Genomic DNA, 22,823 nt, shown 5'->3' on the forward strand with positions numbered 1-22,823 from the left:
AAAGTATGTAAAGTGTGGGATGAATGCACAATATTCCAATCACACATGACTGGGATAGGCTCCATTAAATAGGAGGCGGACACAATTACACCACTATCTACAGCGCTATCACTTAAGTACACTATCATTTTACACTGCTAACAACAAGCTTCATATCCGCAATGAGATCTATGCTTCAGGACTCCCAGGAGTGTGATACAATGGCGGTCAATGGTCACTCTGCAATAGCGTACCATTTGGTGCTGGGATAAAAATTACATCTCCAATACTGGGCTTGTGAGGGTGGAGAGTACGCCCCCCCCTCCATGCACTAGAGGAGTCATGCACGGCTGGGTGGAGAGCTTACCTGTGGTGACAGCCTGCCACCCCAGGGAGAAAGGTGTCCGGGCCTGGATGGTGTATGCGGTAATTGGGCTGTGATTATCAGGACCAGGCCTCCAGGACAGAGACGCCGTGGTGTCAGTGATTTCTTCAACATTGACGCTGGTGGGGGGGCTCGGGGGACCTGAGAAAAGGCATAGCCAGGCAGGAGAAAGGACAGAGATAGGCAGAAAAGCAGTAGGGCATGTAAATCACAGAGCGTTTTACACCTGCAGCTAGCACAGGAAAGTCAACTCACAGTGAAAGCTTCAGGAGCTCTGGGTCTAATTAGACAGAACATTTCAAACATCAATGTGAGAATGTGCCTCCCACAGTGTGTGTAAAAAGAAGGTTTCAAACAAGTGGGGCTTCCTCACTGTCCATCACCCCAATGCAGAAATAAATGTCACATGACCTGCCAAGTCACTCTTCCTATAATTGCCCCTCCATTGCATATAATATAAACACTATCACAATATTGTGAGGCACTTGTGTGTCCTTCCTTTGATGGGTTGAGTTAGATGCAGGTTAAATGTCTTCTGACAAGTGAACATGATCGTACTTTAGCCTCTGTGCTCTGTGCGGCAAAAGGATCCATTTAAGGTTTATTGATTCCTTTTAAGTCTTTGACAAGCAGAGGCCTTACTACCTGACTAAACCTGACCTAGAATACTAATGCCATTTCTTATCTTGAATGCAGCGGATATGGAAAAGTGGCTGTTTTAGTTTACTTATAGTCACACATTTAAGCTCATATCCTAAACAATGTCTTCCTGCTCAAAACAATGTCTGTACATCCTAATTATGGTTGATTCACACAATGACAACCTACGTATTAGGTTTGACTATTTAACTGGGCTGTAATGGGATACTTACTGTTTAATCCAATGACTTACATAGATGTTATTCAATTGTGTTGGCAGTAATACATATTTCCAATCACTCTCCTGATTATAACATTGTGATGGATGACAAATAGACTTTGCTTCACCTTTACAACAACTACAAGGGGGCGCACGGAGTCTACGCTTCCCTGGGTACCTCTTCTGTTTCACGACCAAACTGTGCTTTCATATAATTTATTGCATGTGCTAGGGGGCGCTCTTGATCTATACAGTCTCTCCCTTGTTTCCTGGGCTCTCTCTTTCTCCTCTCCAGTGCATCAATAATTCAAAGGAACACCTATACATAGGGAGCAGAAGTGGGCTGTCAGTGGTCATTTGGGTTGAAGCATGTCCATTGGAAGTGAATGTGCAGGTAACAGCAAGATGGCTGTTCCCAGTTGTGGCTTACCTCTGACAACTAGGTCCACAGCAATGGAGATGCTGTCCACCTTAGTTTGGACGGCACATGTGTATTTCCCAACATGCCTCAACTGAATGTTCCGAATCATAATGTCTCCCGCTGAATGCTGCTGTCACTCACAAACACAGACACACACACAAACGCACATACACAGTTCCATGAGTAACAAGATGTAAGCTGGAATCCATTGTAATGCTACAATGAGGCTCTGCGACCACATGGGAACTAAAGCACTCGGAAGAAAGACTATTTATGTTTCGGCGTCTGCTAGTATTTTCTACTAATCCACTTTACATATTACCAGAGGTGGGTTGCAACAAGGGATGTCATAATATCATATTTTAGTATTACAATTATTCTCAAATTAAGTCAAGTTGTATATGTAGAGCACTTTTCCTGCACACTAACACTAACTCAGTGCTATACATAGAGTTGCAATACATACAACATTAATTTACTGATAAGTTAGACCTAAGAGCAAGTGTAGAAAAAGCTTCAGTTGTAGTCATGAAAACTGAAAATTTAAACTGTTTATAGACAGGACAGTTTCAGTGTGAAATGGGAATGAGAGCAGGGAAGACATGCAGCAAATTGTCAAAGCCAGGATTCAAACTCATAACGCTGTGTCCGGCGGCACAAGGAGCCTGACATGTGAGCTGCTGCCTTAACCACGCAACCAGCGTTCAGCACATGACATCGCATTTGCATTTAGACTATAGATGTCTTGTTTCTATATTCAGTATACAACGGTCGATACACTAAAAGTATGCTTAACAATTACATAAATATCGGACACGTTTGTTAATGGTGCTTCACTTTAAACAGAATATCAGTTAGTGTGAGTATGAAACCCATGCTGAGCTGAGTGCAGTAGCTCTATAATATCGAGGAGGGGTATGTAAATTTCACTTGAAAATAAACCACAGACAGCAATTTTTTGGCCATAAATAATACACATGATACAAACATTTCCTCTGCACTGCGGCGGAATATATTATGACCCAACTAAAAGAAGGAAGCGTAATATTGATGTGCCATTGAATCATTGGTGGGACCTCTTGCCCTTTGTAATGAATTGAATAATACATTTGCAGAGGGATTCTTTATCACAAATATTGCATTATATAAATAAGCAGTTACCGCTCATTTACTTTGACTTTAATATAGAATTAAATGTATTTATTGATTGTGTTACTGTGTATGACATTATCCTATAAACAAAGTGAAACAGAATAACTGCCAGGAGTGTCTGCAGCTGTTGGCACTAGGACATTATTTTGTCTGCAGAATCAGTGAGTTACAATTCTCCAGCAAAAACAAAACGCATGATTATAGTTAGCATATTCATCCCAAATGGACACTTCATTTGGGAGTTAATTGTTTCGCGTTGCAGTTTGTATTTTGTCTCCACTTAGCACAGGCTGTAATTGAATTTTGAATGTGTGATTGGCTGTTTATAGACTCCACTTCAGGAGCAGGAGATTGTTCAACGTTCCAAGCTCTAAGGTACATCAATGTTGCACTAAATGAAAATGATTACTCTAAAAAAGCAATTAGGAATTAAAATATTGCAATTTACATCTCTTAGCAACCAAGTAATGTTTTTTACCATTGGCACACACTACATTTTAAGTTTCCTTCCGTTAAGACTTTGAGCCATAGAAGCAACACAAGAGAGGGAACTTACTCCGCCCACTTTCTCGAAGAACCCTCCATGGCTGCCGAAGTGGATGAGCTGCTCGTTGAAGAACCAGGTGAACTTGAGCTCGAGGGAGGGGTCGTGGTTCACCTGGCAGGGCAGAACAACGCTCTCCCCCACCGTCACGTCCAGAGTGTTGGGCTGCGACGTGATGATGGTCGGCTCTGGAACAATACACAGACACAGAGTGTTAGCATAGTTTTAAAGTCAGATATTATACGGCATGTGCATTTATAAAAGGCTGTGGTTAAAGGGTTTGCTCATGAACACAGGGTCTTGGGTTCAAATCTGTCAGAGTTTTGAGAGAGCTTGACATGGCCAGGGGCTTATTACAAAAATATATTAACAAAAATGACTATGAATTAAGTTATCAATTCAGTAGCTCCCTTGCACTGAAAATGAGAACAATTCTTTATCAAGATTGCAGGATTTGGCACTTTAAAGAAGTCCAGATCTGAGTAAAGTATTTTTTTCCGCTCCTGTATCTGTACTCTGTACTTACTTGAGTACTTCTTTCACTATTGAGTGAAAGAATATATATTAAACATGACTGAACTAATAAGGGATATCTTGTGTATTGTTTTACAAAAAAAAGGATTCTTGGCCTGCAGGCTTTATTATAGAGGACAGAGAGAGGGAGGACATGCAGTACATCGTCAGAGCTAAGAGTTAACCCCACAACACCAGCTGCACATGGAACATGGCATGTGTGCTGCGCCTTAACCACTCCACCACCGGGCAGCACTTGTGTATTGTTATCAATAGAGTAGATTGACCTTTACTCAGTATATAAGTAAACTTTCCATTCACTGCATACACCCATAAATCCTTAAATATTGGACTGAACACAGACATAAACATAGTCCAACATATACATATTTATGTATTTGCTGTGCATCTATGCTAATAACTCATTTGGCTTTCTCATTGATATGCTTGTACTTAGGCTCGTACATTCACATTTGATCAACTCATGGTCCAGCACAAAATTATTCCATGCGGCAAATGGCTTTGCAAAAACACGGGCCCTTCCATCATTGTTATGGCTGTGTCAGGCTGAGCTAAATGGAAGGATATACAGGATGGAGCACATGGCAAACTGGGGCGCGCAGCCACAATAACTGGTATAAGCCCGGGCCTGAGCTGGTCTCCGCGGGGACCCACACAGTCTGCTATGTGTCACTGTCAAACCCAGCCTTCAGCTCAGAACTACCCTGCGATCAGCCTCCAATTCCCACGATGCACTGCTAGCAAAACAGTAAACAGCCAGTGCTTCTTTTCAAGCCTGCAGTGCATTACAATGCCTCCTCCCATGGGAATTAGCCACCTTATCTGCCCCGTATGTGAGAATTGAACGGGAGAATGTGTTAAGTCAGACCTGACAGAAGAGGCGCAGCGCAACTGGTACCCTCTTGGGGGCGCTGTGATCACTTGGCTCTAATTTCAGGGTAAATTAACCATGGCAAACGATCCCTGGACAGGCATAGATTCATGTAGAAAGTGCCGGCAGTGCAGTCTTCATTGCGATTGAATCCGATATCCTCGTTGCTTTGTTCCCCCTCCCCGCATGCGCCTCAGTGTGATTTATTTAGTTCTATTCTGATATCTGGCCAGACTGCTATCAGTACTGCGGTTTTGTCGTGTACACAATGAGAGCATGTCTAGCATAGCTGAAGTTAAATGGTAAAAAAATGGCAGCGGAACAATGTCATAGCGTTTCAAAGCTCCCTTTTTACCTGAAGCACCACTGCAGGAAGGAAATGGGAAATCTAAAAAGGATAAGAAACACTCCACAAGGACCAATGGCTGTTCTGAAGTGCTTCACAAAAGGAAATGTAGGTTTTTTCCCCCCTTTGTAAAACCTGATTGAATTCATATGAAAGATTCACAAAGATTCAAATCCTTAGACTGGTGTGATACTTTTGTTATAAGAGATTATATTTTATTACACATGCCACAATGAATAGTTGGATTTTTTAAATGATACCAAAGAAAGGTTGCAAGCAATAATACGACTCTAGTTAAATATGAATTACAATGAAAGAGGATGACAGAATAAGGCCACGGCTTGCCCTTGTTTCGCAGACTGCCTGTAGTTCCCATGTCGGATAGGTTCTGTTCAGGCCCCTTTGTGTAAAATGATATGATTAATATATTTTCAGGAGGATGTCGTCGCACATGAGCATCAAAACAGGCATATTTATATGGGCATTGTTATGGACAAATTGGATGATGTCATGCCTGAGAATAGAGATACATGTTTGAGATAGACAAAAACTCTGCTAAGCTTAAATTGATCACACTTGGTGTGTTCTCGACTTAACGCGACCACATTCAATAGATCAACAACTAATATATGGATTTCACATGCTGCAAGAATTTCCTCACAAATCACAGCACTGCATGAAAAGTCATCTGTTTCTCCCGCAGACAAAACCTTCTCCTTGTGCACTCATCTCATTGTGGTTTGACTTTCCGGGCCCTTGCTGCCTCCAGGGATTCCGTGGAACCACCATGTTGGGATTTTGCTGCCTTATTACTCTCCTCTGTCATCATTTTTGACAGATTATGTGGGCTACAAGGCCGGTTATCCTCCCGCATGCTGGGCTCGGAAGCATGATTTGATTGATTTCTATCTTGTCTAATGCCTTGTTACCTACTGCCAATGTCAACATGAGGATGGTAGCACACTCACTTAGCAGGGTCAATCAGATCAAAGGCAAGTGCACGTCATGTAGCGAGACAGCCCGGTGCCAGCTGAAAACACCTGGTCACCCCCAACACGATTAAGACCGATAAACCGATTGTGGGGAGTGAAGGGAAAGGTCTACCTATGCTACGATACGAACATTTCAAACTTGATTTTGATACTAAGAAAAATCTTTGTATCCAATATCAATACTTGACTGACTTAATCATGTGCAATACCGTCATATTCATGTGCATATAACTGATGTCAATAAGAGTGTTTACTTAAATTAGTATTAGTATTATTTAGTCTTATGGACTATGGACCAGTAGATTCACTCTGTCACTGCATCCAACAGATCAGTTTGTGGATGCAAAACAACTTTCTCCAGCTGAACTCAGACAAGACTGAAATAATTGTTTTTGGCCCACAGAATCAAAGAGAAAGTGTTAGCGGTCACCTCCAGAGTCTCGCTCTAAAACCTACAAACCAAATTAGAAATCTGGGGGTAATAATGGACTCAGACTTGAACTTTAATAGCCACGTCAAATCAATAACATCAGCAGCTTTTTACCATCTAAAAAACATTGCCAAAATCAAAAATATACTGTCAAAACCAGATTTAGAGAGACTTATCCACGCGTTTGTCTCCAGTAGATTAGACTACTGTAACGGCCTGCTCACTGGCCTCTCCAAACGAGCTGTAAAACAGCTGCAGTACATCCAGAACGCTGCTGCTCGGGTCCTGACCAGAACCAGGAAGTATGATCACATTAGTCTGCGTTTCAGTTTTATGCAGCTAAAATCTGGAACAGTCTTCCTGAAGATGTGAGACAGGCTTCTACTCTGACAATGTTCAAATCTAAGCTAAAAACAGTTTTGTTTAGCTGCGCATATGACTGAAAGGATTTTTTCTTTGCACTCTTCTCTTTTGTTTGTGATTTTATTAGTTTAGAAAATCAGTTGGATTGATAATTTTTAATTTAGTTAATTTTATTGTATTTCTGTAATTTCTTTGTGATTTTAATGCATTTTTCCTGCTGTGTGAAGCACTTTGAATTGCCTTGTGTATGAAATGTGCTCTACAAATAAACTTGCCTTGCCTTGCCTTGCCTTATGCTAGCTATTTATACTTTACTTTAATATTATTTACTTTATTTTATTTTTATCTTTATCTTTTTATTTTATTTTTTTATTTTTTCCCTATTCCCTATTAAGATATGAGAGGAGTTTTGTTAATATGAGTTTTTTGTTTTGTTTATAAGAGTTCTTCTATTAAGAGTGTTTTTTTCAAACTTCCTATAAGTTATCGGTCCTTTCCCCTGTATCTACTGCGTTGTAACACCGAAATTTCCCCATGTGTGGACAATAAAGGATTATCTTATCTCATCTTAATTTCAATACCACAATGATGGTAAAAAAAAACAATAGACTGTAATCTTCAATACTAAAAAGAGTCTAGTTTCAATACACTTTTTTAGAAACAATGACTATCTGTGTATAGAGTTTCAGACACATCTATCTATGGGTTTCAGAATGATGAACAGTTAGGACTGCTCACATAGCAATTACCAATTCAAAACTAAATATCTTTTGAGTAGTCAACTGTCCTCAAAATATTCTATCAGGAAGTTGAAACCCATGGGTCGTTACGTTTGCAGTCTCCACCATGCTTAAGGAGTCGGACACATTTGTTACATCAAAGTGACATCAAAATGTGGTGGTTAATTTAGCTCAGTAGGTATGGAAACAAGTAACTGAATGGTGGATGGATCTCTTGTATCAGATTTTGTTAATATTCTGTTGGAGCAATAATTATCACCCGCTAGGGCTGTGTTCAAAATATCGATACGGCGATATATCGTCACGGACTCCGTATTGATATGCGTATCGATACTGAGTCACAGTATCGATATTTTTTTATTTAAAAAAAAGAAAAAAAAAAGAAGAAGATTTTTGTGGCCCGTAGGCTTTAAACGAGGTGAAATAGTACTTTTGATCTGCTGTTTGTGCTGCGCTCCTCTCTCGAGAAGGAGCTGTGGACCTGGTCAGAAGCTGATCTGTGCAGAAGATGCTGCTGCAGCATGTTCAGACCAGGCCAATTGTTTGGCAAGAAACATGCAATACTTTACTAGAATGTGTTCCTTGTATTTCTATTTGGGTCAGTTGGTTGGATGTATGAAGTTATTAGAGCAGAATGGATTTATAAATAAGTGCTTTGTGGATAAACATGAAATTTTATACATTTTCTTATTCAGAGTAAAAACATTACCCATCTGGTACATTTTTAAGACCCTTTTTTCAAAAATGTATCGGGATACGTATCGTAATGAGGGAATTGTATCAGAATATACAAGTATCGGGATACGTATCGTATCGCAAGGGTCTTGGCAATACCCAGCCCTATCACCCGCATTACCAAAGAAATGTCAAAGCGTGATTAATAAATCATAATAATGCATTTGGTGTTTATCAGTCATACTCAGAGAAGCTTTGACTACAGAAATAACTTATAACTTATCCAGTCTCACTGCGGGAATAAATGTTGTCCTGGAGCCTTGGCCATAGTTACATCATTGAAGTCTTTATATAGTGACTAAAGGAAGTCATTCTTTTCTGGTTCTGTATTTATTGCCACTTCAGTAGTCACATTTTATGATGAAAGGTAACGTGCTTGAGTCTCAATCTTCAAAATGTGAAGGATGAAATTCAGACAACAGCTATATTTAGACAACAACAGCAATGCGAAATTTGAGAAAAGACACTTTGCTCTCAACAATACACAGCGTTGTTTACTTCACTCAGCTTGATCATTTTCATTGAGAACGGTCCAACATATGTAATTTCTGGAAATACATGACAGGTTATAAAGTGATTACAGCTGCATCTGCTATGGATCCCCCCGAGCCGTGCACACCTCGCCAGTCTAACAGCTGACTCCCTGACACGGCCGCACAGTGGGGACCCTCAGACCTTGTGTTCCAATAACATACTGTATGCAGGTCTGGAGCCATGAGAGAACCAACACTCACCAAATGAGTGCTCCTCTGTGAGCTGCAGGACAGGCCTCAAGCCCCACACGCACAGCAGCCATCATGAATAATGATCTGCCCACACTGCCTCCCATGACAGGGATATGCCAGCCTGTCTATTCCTGCCCTGTATATGTACCACATAGGCTTTCACACAGGGATGTCTGAGAACGTGAACCATTTATGGTACTTAACAGATAAGCAGAATGTTATACATTTGTCAACTGAGCTGTGTGGCCTTATTAGTTCATGTAAATCTCTATGCGAGGTACAGCTTGGGCCGCACAAGAGGTATTCTAAACAGCCCCAATTTAGGTACCCTTTTCAAAGCAGTCCCAAGTGGTCTGGCTCAACGTGTTGTGCAATCATTGTACTAGTGTGACGCCAGTGTTGAAGTAGCAGAGTCTGGGCTTGAAGTAATGCACGTATATTGCCTTTAAGGGAGGTTTTACAATATGTGAAGGTAAACTGCATAGTGCCTTTTATTCATAATTAGACAAAGGTATTTAGTTTTTGCTGAACACACCACATATTTCTTTGTAAAACAAAATCCTTGACTCTGATTCCTCATCTGCTTTGAAGAATGACTTTGTCTCTATGCCTCTGATGCAGCCCTTTGAATGCAATTTATTTTGCTCTGGATAAAAGTCTCCCGAGGACAGGCGTGGCACTATGTGAACAGAACACACACATCCTGTATTTGTATCCTACACAAAGACACATCTGCAACAACCCTAAAACTTGATATGTGGATGTCCAATATTCTTCTATATGGATGTCAGGAGTCAGACATCAGCTACTCACAGATGCTGCATTTGCCTAAGGTGTCCATTTGAATCTTGTATTTTTTAACTTAATGAAGTGATCTCAACTGAATTTAAATGATCCAAATTAATGTCCCTAAATTGTTTAGGGGGAAAAAAATCGATTGAATAAATATGTGTTACTAAGACTGAAAATTTGACCACCTAGAAATACACATTTGTTATCCAAATAGTAGTTTATTGCTGAAAACTAAAGACACATTTATATTAGCAACAAGTTTGATCAGAAAGCAAATGGTAAGGTTTTTAAAGTGACATTTTTACTGAGCTAACCTCTTTACCTGCAATTAATGCTGCCCCACACTGATGGGAATAGCCACATGACTGTTGACTGCAGGTTGTCTTTCTCATATTGAATGCACCAATGCCTTTTACCAGGCAATCTTCAGTATCCAAATCAAGTCAATTTAAATGAAATACTGTCATCTCCAATAAACATGGCAGCTCGTGCAGCAGGAATTTTCTCCTCCTCCTTTCTCCTAAACAGGTTTTCAATCCTCTTCAAAATAACTTATGCAAATAGCTCTATCCCATTTTCCAAACAATATCTATTGTGACAGAAGAATGAGATCATATACAGGGGCATTTGTACACAAGGAACGGAAAACAGCTTTAATATGACATGATGGAGGAGAAGCAGTAGGGGGCGGGCCTCTCTTAGAAGCAGGATTACAGTAAATGCACCTTGTTAGTTAAACACAGTTAAATCCTGGTTGAATCTTAGTTTAGCCTAGTTTTAAGTCTGACTGTAAACATACAATAAACGTGAAATACGGAGCAGCAGTAGTTTGTTTTATACAGTGCAGTACCGTGGAAACTAGGCCTAACAGATGCATTACATTAGACTTGACATAGCACACAGGGTGTAATAGAATAAATCTGTTCATTCTTCTTTCCTTGAAGCTTCATGTTTACCACTTCACAACAATTAGCAGCTGCCTAAACACAAAACTCTGGCATTTTAATTTCTCCGGTTCAATTAGGCTCTACTCCCAGATGCTTGGGAATGGAAGAGTTGACAATGGAGCAAAGCACGCAGCAGCAGAAATGAGATAACATTCTGCAAAATAAAGAACGCCATACGCTAAAACAGTGCCATGCAAGTAAATACAGTTTGGTTTACTAGAAATGTAGTCCTTGTACTATTTGTACCTATGTTGGAGCATTTTTTTGAGACGATTCTTTAGATGGTGTTTAGTCCTGGTTCACCAATCAACACCTAACTGAGAACTGTTTAGAATACCTTGAATAATCCTAGTTTTACCCCTTGTTTCATTCTTCTACTTATTCTTCTACCTATTAGCGCAAGCCTCAATTCAAAACTCTGACATTCAAATTTGTCTAGTGCAATTAGGTTGTGCTCCCAGACTTCCTGGAAAAAGAGATGTCAATGGAGCAGAAGTGCGCCTCAGCAGAAATGAGGAGCTGACGTACGTTCATTCATATTGCGTTGTCTTCTGTCATTCATAATTCAACACTAAAGAAGACTGGCTTGGTGGTGGTTCAGACTTGACTGAGATGCTGTTTCCTGCATGATGTAAATCCAAATATACTACACTGTATGTGGATGATAATACATATATAAACGTTAAAATGCTACACACTCACGCTCTCTTTTTTAAATAAAAAATGTGTTTACAATTATAGTTATTCAAAATGTATTTATGGTTGAGAAAATGTCACAAAAAATTCTGCAGACAGAGATTTAAGAAAGATAACCTTCATTGACAGGTTTATGAAATTCTGAAATCAATTCCAGGACATATTTTCTCATAAAAGGTTGTACCTCCTATTTGAGTAGCAATCAGTCATTGTTAAAACGTAAGATCAAATTTACTAGGAATTTCTACTACTTACTAGAGCTGGGAGGAATATAAAAAATGTGTAATATCACTATTGTTTTGGAGGTCGGCAAATTAAAAATATTGTGTAAATTGTCTGAAATAAAAGCTTATTTAAAAAAGCTACAAAAAGATAAAAACACAATCTTGTAATCAAAGGCATAATATGATATATCTTCCCTTTAGTGGTTCATTTTATTGTTTATTTGTGCATGCAACTTCAACCGATAGTTTTATAGGCCAGGCCTGTTTTAGCAAATTTCTGATGTATTGCCATAATATTGTCAAAACATTTTCATCAGCATAATCTCAAAACAATATTGAGATAAACATTTTTGTTCAAATGGCCCAATGCCTATCCCCTAATAATCATCACAGATTATACCAATTTAAATTTAAAGTAATAATGCTAATATCATTTTAATTGTACTTGATATGTGGTGATTGCAGAGTGGACAATGTATCAATGTGCACTCATATTAATATTGTTGTCTAAGGTACTATTAATCGTCACTACTTCCAGCATGACATGAAAAGAAACATGTGTATTGTATTCTATGATTTATTGCTAAAGGCCACTGATTCTCATCTATCATTTGTGGATATCAATACATCACTTTCTCAAAAGTATTTGATTGTTCGGATGTTGCAATATTTTAGCTAGAAGCTACACAAACGCTTCCTTCAGCACACAAAAGCCCCTCGGAGTTCCTTCTTGTGACGCACCTTGGGAATTGAAACATAGTCCTCTGTGTATAACAAATCACCACTACCCTGCTACATGTAAAATTACACCATGCATCTGACTTACAACCCATGAACTTTCTGTCCCTATAGCCCTTATGTCGAGGATCAATAATTCCATAAATCCACTCTGGGCGAGCGGTGAGGGAGGTCAAGGCAGGAAAAATAATAAAAACCTAAATGAACCAAGCTGCCTCAGTGAGAAAATAGGTCAAAACAAGGCTATAGTTCAGTGACTATGTCAGCAAATCCCCCAGGAGGCAGACGAGGTGAGAAGAATATCCCCGGTGGAAAAATGGGACAGAAAAAACAGCAGCGTGCACAGAAAAAAGCCACTCAATGCACCACTATTTACACACTGCACACATTTGTTTTGATGAAGTATAATAATTCACAGCAGCAGGGAATGCATGCAAGCACAACCAAGACACAATCCGGATCAACTGAGACGAGGCATTAGAATGCAGCATCGTATTTGTTATTTGCGTCCCCACAAGGCAATACACAACAGCCGCTTGTTTCCGTCAAGTGGTATTTGATGGGGAAATTGCACTACTGCACCAGGACACCATCAGCCCAGTCCTTATAACACTCACGACAATGGAAGCATAGTCAGACTTCAATGGATAATACTGATGTTAAATAAACCTGCATTAGATATCCAGTCTTGTGTCTCTCCTTACAACTCACAGGCTGCTTGAAATATTTTTAACAGTATCGTTAACCATTAAGTTTATTTTCCCAACATGATGCCACTGACAGAAGCATTGTGAATGTAGGAACTCACAAATGCGGAGGAAAGACAACACATTTAATGTGAAAGTACACGCTGTATTAACATTCCAAGATACTGTATATTCCACTATATTTTCTCTTGTCTATAGTATTCTATTCATGTATAAATGCCTTTAATAAAAAACATTATTTTTGAAGGTTACATACTGTGCAATTATTTTTTTTACTAAATAAACAACAGCTACACTATAATCGCAGACATAATTAGTTGTTTTTGAAAGCCGATTTTATTTGTATATTGTAACTGGCAGTGCACATCTATTTCTACACTTCTCTGTACCTAAATCCTTGATGTAACAGAACCATATAATCGAAGATTGCTTTTACAGAGTCAGATATAATATTATGTCACTGTGAAAAATCCAACCTAGTGAAATCCAACCTGTGCTCACTGAGCTGCAGCGACCCTGACGTAAAGCAGTAGAAACAGAACATACCTTTGACTGTGAGGCTGCCTGTGCTGCTGGCCACTCCAAACTGGTTCCTGGCCACACAGGTGTACAGGCCTGAGTCAGACTTGGTCGCATTCCAAATCCGTAGGTTTCCACTCTCCAGAATATTCACCCTGGGGAGGAAAATATTAGGTTTAACGTGGTATAAAGAACTTAAACACAAAAGGGAGAAAACCCTGTAAAAACTGAGCAGCGAGTTGAGAAATAGTAACCACTCATTTAGGGTTTAACAAATCTTAACATTGGTAAATAAATTATGGACATTCACTCAAAATAAAGTAAAGTGCCTTCTCTGGAGTTTAAAATATTTGCTCTAGTTTGCCCAACAAATTAGTGCAGAACTTTTTGTACTGGTCATGCTTCTGTATCATTTGTGGGTCAAAGCTGACAAAGCAGAAGAATACACTGCAGTTCACGGAGGAGAGGAGAGTTCTATAGCTCTAATTAAGTTCTATATGTCTCTGCAGGGTGACAATGCTGACGTATAGAGCCGTTTCCACCGATGATTAATTCAACACCATATAGTCCACATATAGGACAATGGTGCTTCTCTCTGCCCTTTATACAACAGCCACAAGTTCTTCAAAAAAGGGCAAAGGGCCTTAACTAAACCTGACATTTCCTAAATAACAGGCAGAGATGTAAATTGTGCCCTTGAAGCCAAGCTGCAGTGGGAAATCAAGGGCTGCCCAGCTCATCAAAGTGCACTGCATTTTAATTGTGTGAATGCTCTGCTGAGTGTGCAGACTACAAACGGAACAGCGCTGTGTCCACTAAATGTGTCGTGTGTCTTTAAACTTCTTGGTTGAGGTTTATTTACCAGACAAATGTGATATGTGCAGAAATATTCTCTTATATCCCTAATTGAATTTTATGTATTTTTAATCAGCTCTTTTTGTAGCATTTACTATAAATAATATACAACATGTTCAAACGTAGCATATTTTCAAAACAACGACCCAGATACCAATGCGGTACATTGACATTGCAATCTTGTTACTGCTCTTGACAGACATAAAAGAGCAGTAAAAGAAAAAGCAGAATAAGAAAACCTGAAATCAGCCATATCTGACCACTGCAAGAGATGGACTGGAATAATGCCAGGGTCATCAATGCTGAAAGCGGCAAATACCACCTCTGTATCCGAGAGGCTATTGAGATTCACAAACAAGGTCCAAGGATACACAAAGAGCATAAATCGTGATGAGGGAGCGTGCACCGTATCACACACATGGGACGCAGTTAGACCATCCTGTGACGCGAGCAAGGCTACTGGAGAAGGAGCTGAAACATGTAAAGCAGGTAAACATAATACTTCTGTCCGACCAAAAGAAAGTGCTGCTTAATTCCATTGTATAACTTGTGGCAACATTTTAACAATTGTCTGAAAACCATAATAGGCCTATTACAAAAGCGTAAGAGTCAAGATCTGGAGATGATATGTGGATTAAATGCAGAAGACAAATCTAATAGTGTACTTAACCCTAACCTCAACAAACAAAGTATAACTATCCTTATATCTATACAGAAGGAAAACCTTTTCATTTTAATCAATGAAGACTTTATGAATGCATTAAAAAAACATTGTCATTGGATCAGGAGTGTTGACTATGTATAAAACATAAAAATACCGTATAGTTTAGAAGCACTCTGGTATCTCTTAAAACCCCTTTTCTCTGCTGTTTTGTGTAACTGACATATTAAAGCCAGTTATTTTTTGCATTTAACTGCCTGTAGAGCTGGTGTACAGTGAGCCATGCATCTTCTAGTGCGCTAGTGATAAGAAAGTGCAGAGGCAGTGTATTGTAAGAGAATCTACTCCTCAAACCACATGCTGAGTGGAGACATTCTATCAAGCAGATACGGAGCAAAGTGCTGAATACAATGAGCATCCCTCACACAAGGTGCATATCACCAGTTAGTGGCATCAAAGCAGGAGGCTGATAAATTTAGGGGAAATTGCCCATTAAACAGGGCCAGGGCGCTACAAGTGACAATAAGCCAGTGCAGAGTAAGCACAATCGCTGCACCACACTGCGGATGTACGTGCCCAAACCTGCCCTGATGACCACAGTAAAAGCCCTGTGCAAGCAACTCATGACAGCCATTTGCAAAAGTATTGTCTGCTTTAAAGTTACTCAAAGTTTTCTTTACTTTCGTCTACAAAAACTATTGGTATAATGCAGAGCTTCTCAAAGAGGGTTGCACAGCTGTTTGGGGGGTGCAGCGTCTCCTCTGTCCCTCCTCTGTTCATCCTCTGTCCCGCCTTTATCCCGCCTCTGTCCATTCACATGCCTCTGTCCCGCCTCTGTCCCTCTCTGTCCCTTCTCTGTCCATCCTCTGTCTATCCGCATGCCTGTCACTCTCTGTCCCTCTGCATGCCTCTGTCCCTCTGCATGCCTCTGTCCCTCTCTGTCCCTCTGCATGCCTCTGTCCCTCTCTGTCCCTCTGCATGTCTCTGTCCCTCTCTGTCCCTTCTCTGTCAATCTACGTGCCTCTGTCCCTCTCGGTCCCTCTGCATGCCTCTGTCCCTATCTGTCCCTTCGCTGTCCATCCACGTGCCTCTGTCCCTCCTCTGTCTTTCTGCATGCCTGTCACTCTCTGTCCCTCTGCATGCCTCTGTCCCTCTCTGTCCCTCTGCATGCCTCTGTCCCTCTCTGTCCCTTCTCTGTCAATCTACGTGCCTCTGTCCCTCTCGGTCCCTCTGCATGCCTCTGTCCCTATCTGTCCCTTCTCTGTCCATCCACGTGCCTCTGTCCCTCCTCTGTCTATCTGCATGCCTGTCACTCTCTGTCCCTCTGCATGCCTCTGTCCCTCCTCTGTCCCTCTGTCCCTCCTCTGTCCATCCGCATTCCTCTGTCCCTCCTCTGTCCTGGCTTTCTTTGCTCATCTTCTCCCTCCCTATTTTGAGTCTAACTTTTAAACTTTCTCCACTACTGACCACTCATTTTGGCATTATAAACATAGGTGAAACATATGAGGAGGAGGATGCATGTGCATTTGCGTTAAACTTGAAACATAAGCGTAGCAGTACAAGCCAGCAACGCGCGTAAAGCAGTGCGCGTGTGGTCATGGACCGGCGGCAGTAGAAGTGATCCAAGAGGGCGTCTTCTCCTTAAACGCCTCATTCACTGCAGTGAAGCGCCAATTCTGCGCTGTCCCACTGCAGACAGGTGACTGACCTGCCCTGGCTGAGCAGCTGAGGAGAAGAGACAAGGGGAAGAGCACTCAGAGGCTCATATATTTGTAAAGCAGTGAGGGTCTGTGTTGTGCCATTTCTTTCATGCTTCATGCTCAAAACAAAGACAGACAGTCACAGTCAGTGAATGGCACTAAAAATAAATGTAATTTTTCCTATGTAATCTTGAATTATTACTGTTGTTTCGGGCTAATATGCGATGATATAGTTGCAAATTCAGTTTTATCATATATCATTCTATATAATTCTTGAGGCTGTGTGGGGCGTGAATACATCTTTTATCTCCTAAGGGAGAAAACACTGGTTAAAACGGACAGAATGATTAAATGGTTAAATGTCGAGTTGTTATCTATGGGTTTCAGAATAATGAGAAATGAGGTCAGTTGGCATTACAATTAACAATTTAAAACAGAATATTGCATATTTTTAATGGGAAAAAGTCCTCAAAATGTTGCCTATAAGAAAAAGTCAAAGACAAAGACAAATAAATATAAGCCAATGTGAAAAAAAATAAATAACCATGTGTCTTTGAGGAAAAAAGGTCAGATTGTATGAAACCAATTTAGGAAAAATGAAAAATTGCAGTTCTCTAAATTGTCCTATAAGAGGAAATTGGTTCTGCAGCACTTCTCAACATCAGTAATGAACAGAAGATGAGAGAAATATAAATAGGATGTCATCTGTAGTATATACTCAAGTAGTTGACCACTTAGGTGGCCTACCAAAGTCCTTTCCACAGACCAAACATCCGGAGGCATTATTCACACTCAAACTAGAAGTGGTGACCTCCTTCAGGGCAAGCAGCACCCAGCTCAATGCAATAGCTCAACATAAGTAAATACCTGCATTCATGCACTCTGCGGCACATACCCACTATGTGGAATCCTCTGGGACCACACCATTATCAAGTGACATTGCAGCATGGAGCTCGGATTGGTGTGTATACTAGGTACAATAGCACTTATAGGGAGTGGAATCCTCAGTGGTCCTTCTGTGCTGCGTCTGCTTTAGTTGATGCTTCATTCACACTCAGGAACCTCTTCTCCCTTTCAGGCCCATTATGAAGAGAGTGGAGCAGACTGCTATATACACAAGTGGAGCTAATGAGAGCAGCAGAGGTCAATGGAGGGTGGTTGAATGTGAGATGGTATAGTAATATTTCCCACATTTACGTTCTGGGTTTCAATTCTCCTCTGTGGAACGTTATAACAGACATAATAAAGGCGCAATATGTAACTTTTCCAGTAGAGGGTCTCCAGGGACAGGTTTTCGCTTTGCCTTCCAGAGTATGGCATTAAATGTTGAAGGTGGTAGAAGGGTAGAAGTTACAGGGTAGATCCGTGGAGCCCGTTCACAGTAAGAATACATGCTTTTCATGGTATTCTTTTTGGCAAAACAAACACGCGTGATTGAATAAACACAAGATACAATGCCATACTGTGAAACATTCCAGAAAAGTGTATGCATGCCAGAACCTCCACCAGAAAATGTGTGCAATTTTAAATTCTACCTTACATCCCTGAGTTAGTTAGCATGGGGGAATTTCTTGTTCCATGTCCTATTTTACCATGCAGCTATACTTCTATCTGCTTTTCAATTACCGGTAAGTAGTTTTTTATCTGCAGACTGCAGGTCAGCTTTCAATAGTTGTTGAGATGAGATGAGAAACAACACAAAGTGGCACTCTTTTATCCCACAACACAAAGCCTTAAATCATATTGCAGTAATCCTCCAAAAGAAGGTTATTATTCTGGATAGAGCTCTATGTCCAAATGCACTTACTAGGTAATCCCCCCCATGTGTGTGTTTGAGAGCCGTTCAAACCTTGAAGGTGATGATCCCAACTAAGTGATGAAAGCGATATCATCAGAATGAAATTGCAGCCTGAACAGAACCCATTTAACGGTGGACGCTAAATGTGTGTCACACTGAATGTTCAACCCAGTTTGGAAAAAAAGAAACATCAGGTATCACACAACTATTCAAATACAGGCCTGTACTTGTTTATCACTGTTTTGAAACATGAAAAACAGAATTAGTTAATTTACCAGAGTAGAAAAAGCTTCAGTTGTAGTCATCTGGACTCAGTTTGAAAAATAGACGTTTCGACTCTCATCCAAGAGTCATTGTCAATAAAAGAATTTAGATCGAGAACTCCGATATTAATACTGTTCTGTGGTAAACTCCGATATTAATACTGTTCTGTGGTAAACTCCGATATTCCGAGTTCTTCAAACTGAGTCCAGATGACTACAACTGAAGTTTTTTTCTACTATGGAACACGCCTGGACGAATGAGGGATTACACCGACTTAATTTACCAGATTTTTTTTTTGCATGGATAAAGTACACATCGGTTTTGCCCCAGTACAGATATACTGTAAAAGCATGTATTTGTGAGAAAACAAGACCACATCCCATTCTCTGCATCTATTTGTAGATCATTTTCTTCTTCGTTAGCATGTTGTTAGCATGTTAATGTTTATTAGCTTTACTCGGGATGGCAAAACTCGCTCTAGACTGGGAATGCATTAGGTAAGGCCAAGGACAGGTGAGATCTGTGGAGAGGGGATTGTGATCCGTAGAATGCATGTTTTTGAAGGTATGTCTAAGTCAGGGGGCAATTTGGTTTGGCCTATTTGTAAATAATATCAAATCATTTCAATGATAAATATTCAATTTTAAATAGCTACAGTCTGGATTTAGACCAGGGCATAGTACTATCACAGATGATATTGCTATTGCATTGGATAATCATGAAGAATATGCTGCTGTTTTTGTTGATTTGTCAAAGGCCTTTGATTCAGTAGATCACTGTATTCTCTTGGTTTGGATGTTATTGGGTTTGATACAAATTCTAAAATGGTTTGCAGATTACCTCACAAATAGAGCTCAAGCTGTTTCTGCTGATGGCTTTCAATCTAAATGTTCTTATCTTAATAAAGGTGCTCCGCAAGGTCCTGTCCTTGGACCACTGTTATTTACAATTTATATAAACTCAATCGGGCATAATCTAAAACACAGTAGCATCCACTTGTATACAGATTATGCAATTCTAAATGCTAAGGCATCTTCTTCCGCACAAGTGATTCAAAATATTCAAAAGAATTTTCAAATTATTAATAAATTCAAATAAAACTTGAGGGAAATCTTCCTCATCTCTGGTGACTTTAACCACGCTTCTCCCTCTTCTGTTCTACCAACATACACCCAGTATGTTACCTGCCCCACCAGAGAGAATAGAACATTGGACTTGTTTTTTGCCAACACCAAGGAGGCTTATTCTTCTTCCCCCCTCCCTCCCCTGGGCAGCTCGGACCACAACCTTGTACATCTGAGGCCTGTGTATGAACCCATCGTGCGCAGGCAGCCTGTGGTGTCCCGTGAGGTGAGGATGTGGTCTGCTGAGAGCGAGGAGGCTCTGAGGGACTGCTTCAGCACCACTGTCTGGACTGAGCTTTATGACCCACATGGGGAGGACATCAACACCATCACAGAGTGCATCACGGACTACATCAACTTCTGTTTTGAGAACATTGTTCCCTCCCGGACGGTGCGGTGTTTTCCAAACAACAAGCCATGGATTAACCGTGAACTGAAGGCTCTGCTGAAGGAGAAGAAGAGAGCCTTCAGGTCAGGGAACAAGGAGGAGCTGAGGACTGTGCAGAAGGAGCTGAGGAGGAAGATCAGGCAGCCTGAGGCCGGCTACAAGAGGAGGATGGAGGAGCAGCTGCAGCAAAAGAACATTCAGGGAGTGTGGAGGAGCCTGAAAACCATCTCGGGCTTCAAAATCCCCCCTGCCCAGACAGAGGGGGATCTACAGTGGGTGAATGATTTAAATGCTCACTTCTTGAGGTTTGCTCAGTCACCCGCCCCTCCCCCTGCACAGCTGCATGCCTCCGCTCCACCGTGAGCTCAGCCATGGACCCGCTGCAGTTTGCATATCGGTCTGGCATCGGAGTGGAGGACGCCGTCATCTCCCTGCTGCACCGCTCTCTCTCTCACCTGGAAAAGCCTGGCAGCTCTGTGAGGATTCTGTTCTTCGATCTTTCCAGCGCCTTCAACACCATCCAGCCGCTGCTCCTGAGGGACAAGCTGGAGACGGCTGGTGTGGAGTATGACCTGGCAGAGTGGATCCTGGACTACCTCACAGACCGACCCCAGTTTGTGAGAGCCCGGAACTGTGTGTCTGACACTCGGACCTGCAGTGTGGGGGCGCCCCAGGGCACTGTCCTCGCGCCCTTTCTCTTCACCCTTTACACTGCAGACTTCAGACATGACACGGACAGCTGTGTCCTGCAGAAGTTCTCTGACGACTCTGCCATCATCGGACTCATCACGGACGACGATGACGCGGAGTACAGAGGACTGGCGCAGGACTTTGTGGACTGGTGTCAGCGGAACCACCTCCTCATCAACGCGGGGAAGACCAAGGAGATGGTGGTGGATTTCCGCAGACGCCACCCCACTGCCCCCTCGCCAGTGAACATCCAGGGACGGGACATTGAGAGAGTGGACTCATACAAGTACCTGGGTGTCCATCTGAACCACAAACTGGACTGGACTCATAACACAGACGCACTGTGCAGGAAGAGCCAGAGTCGGCTCTACCTCCTGAGGAGACTCAGGTCTTTTGGAGTGACAGGGCCACTCCTGAAGACCTTCTATGACTCTGTGGTGGCATCAGCCCTCCTGTATGGTGTGGCCTGCTGGAGCAGCAGCATCACAGAGAGGGAGAGGAAGAGGCTGGACAGAGTCATCAAGAAGTCCAGCTCCGTCCTGGGCTGTGCTCTGGACTCGGTGCAGGAGGTGGGGGACAGAAGGGTCCTGGCTAGATTCACATCTATGCTGGACCATGAGTCTCACCCCCTGCAGGACACTCTCTCCGCTCTGGACAGCAGCTTCAGTGAGAGACTGATCCACCCTCGATGTGTGAAGGAAAGGTTCCGTAGGTCTTTCCTTCCTGCTGCTGTCAGACTTTATAACAAAAACTGTTAGTACTGAACACTCGCAATACTGACCTAACCATGTGCAATTCTGTCATATGTGCAATTGCTGTTGGAATTCATGTGCAATTACTGTGAAATTCATGTGCAATCTATGTGCTGTCGTGACACATATTCATGTGCAATTACTGTCGGGATCACATGCAATAGTATTTATTTATTTATTTATTTGTCTATGGGAGTTTTTATTTATTTATAGGAGATCTTCTACTGAAAGTGTTTTTCAGACTTCCTATAAGTGATCTGTTCTTCTGTATCCACCTCTGTATCTACCTGCGTTGCACCAATGAAATTTCCCCATGTGAGACAATAAAGGAATATCTTATCTTATCTTATCTTAATGTGATTGAACAAGTACCCTATTACATCTGGATCGATGATAAACTCTCCTTCAACAAACACGTACAAGAGGTGGCAAATAATCTTAAAGCCAGATTGTAATTCTTCTTTAGAAATAAAATGTGTTTTCCTCTTCATTGTAGAAAACAGTTAATCCAGGCGACATTTCTTGCAGTTCAAGATTATGGTGATATTACCGTATTTTCCGGACTGTAAGGCGCACCTTTTTTCATAGTTTTGGCCGGGGTGCGATTTATACTTATATACTTATACTTATACTCCGCAGCGACTTATATGTGACATTATTTGTTATTTTCACACCTGCAACCTTATTTTATACTTCTTTATTTTTTCTTCTCTATTATGAATTTTTGGGCTGGTGCGATTTATACTCCGGAAAATATGGAAAAATACTATGTATATATATGGATTCTACAGCAACAGTGTTAAAACCTCTGAACTTGGTTTATCATTAAGCTGTGAGATTCAGCTCTGAGGTTCAGCTCTGAGGTTCCTTACAGGAGAAGGATATAGAACTC

The 22,823-nt window shown here is 41.2% G+C and overlaps 1 protein-coding gene across 2 annotated transcripts in view; it reads right to left on the reverse strand.

Moving 5' to 3' along the window:
- The window catches only part of cntn4 (contactin 4), a 139,431-nt gene that overhangs the window by 12,546 nt on the left and 104,062 nt on the right, over positions 1-22,823 (reverse strand). The window contains exons 11-14 of one of the 2 annotated variants that reach the window (XM_072451880.1): positions 13,727-13,854; positions 3,353-3,528; positions 1,654-1,771; positions 347-505 (exon numbers count right to left, since the gene is read on the reverse strand). In XM_072451880.1, the coding sequence (XP_072307981.1) occupies positions 347-505; positions 1,654-1,771; positions 3,353-3,528; positions 13,727-13,854 (581 nt within the window). Of the gene's footprint in view, positions 1-346; positions 506-1,653; positions 1,775-3,352; positions 3,529-13,726; positions 13,855-22,823 lie in introns of both variants that reach the window. The other variant, XM_072451879.1, reaches the window with a different exon arrangement.

Source organism: Eucyclogobius newberryi, unplaced genomic scaffold, assembly GCF_026437365.1.
Source record: "Eucyclogobius newberryi isolate DKJ021-1_F unplaced genomic scaffold, fEucNew1.0.hap1 SCAF_19, whole genome shotgun sequence".
In the NCBI taxonomy this organism is placed as follows: domain Eukaryota; kingdom Metazoa; phylum Chordata; class Actinopteri; order Gobiiformes; family Gobiidae; genus Eucyclogobius; species Eucyclogobius newberryi.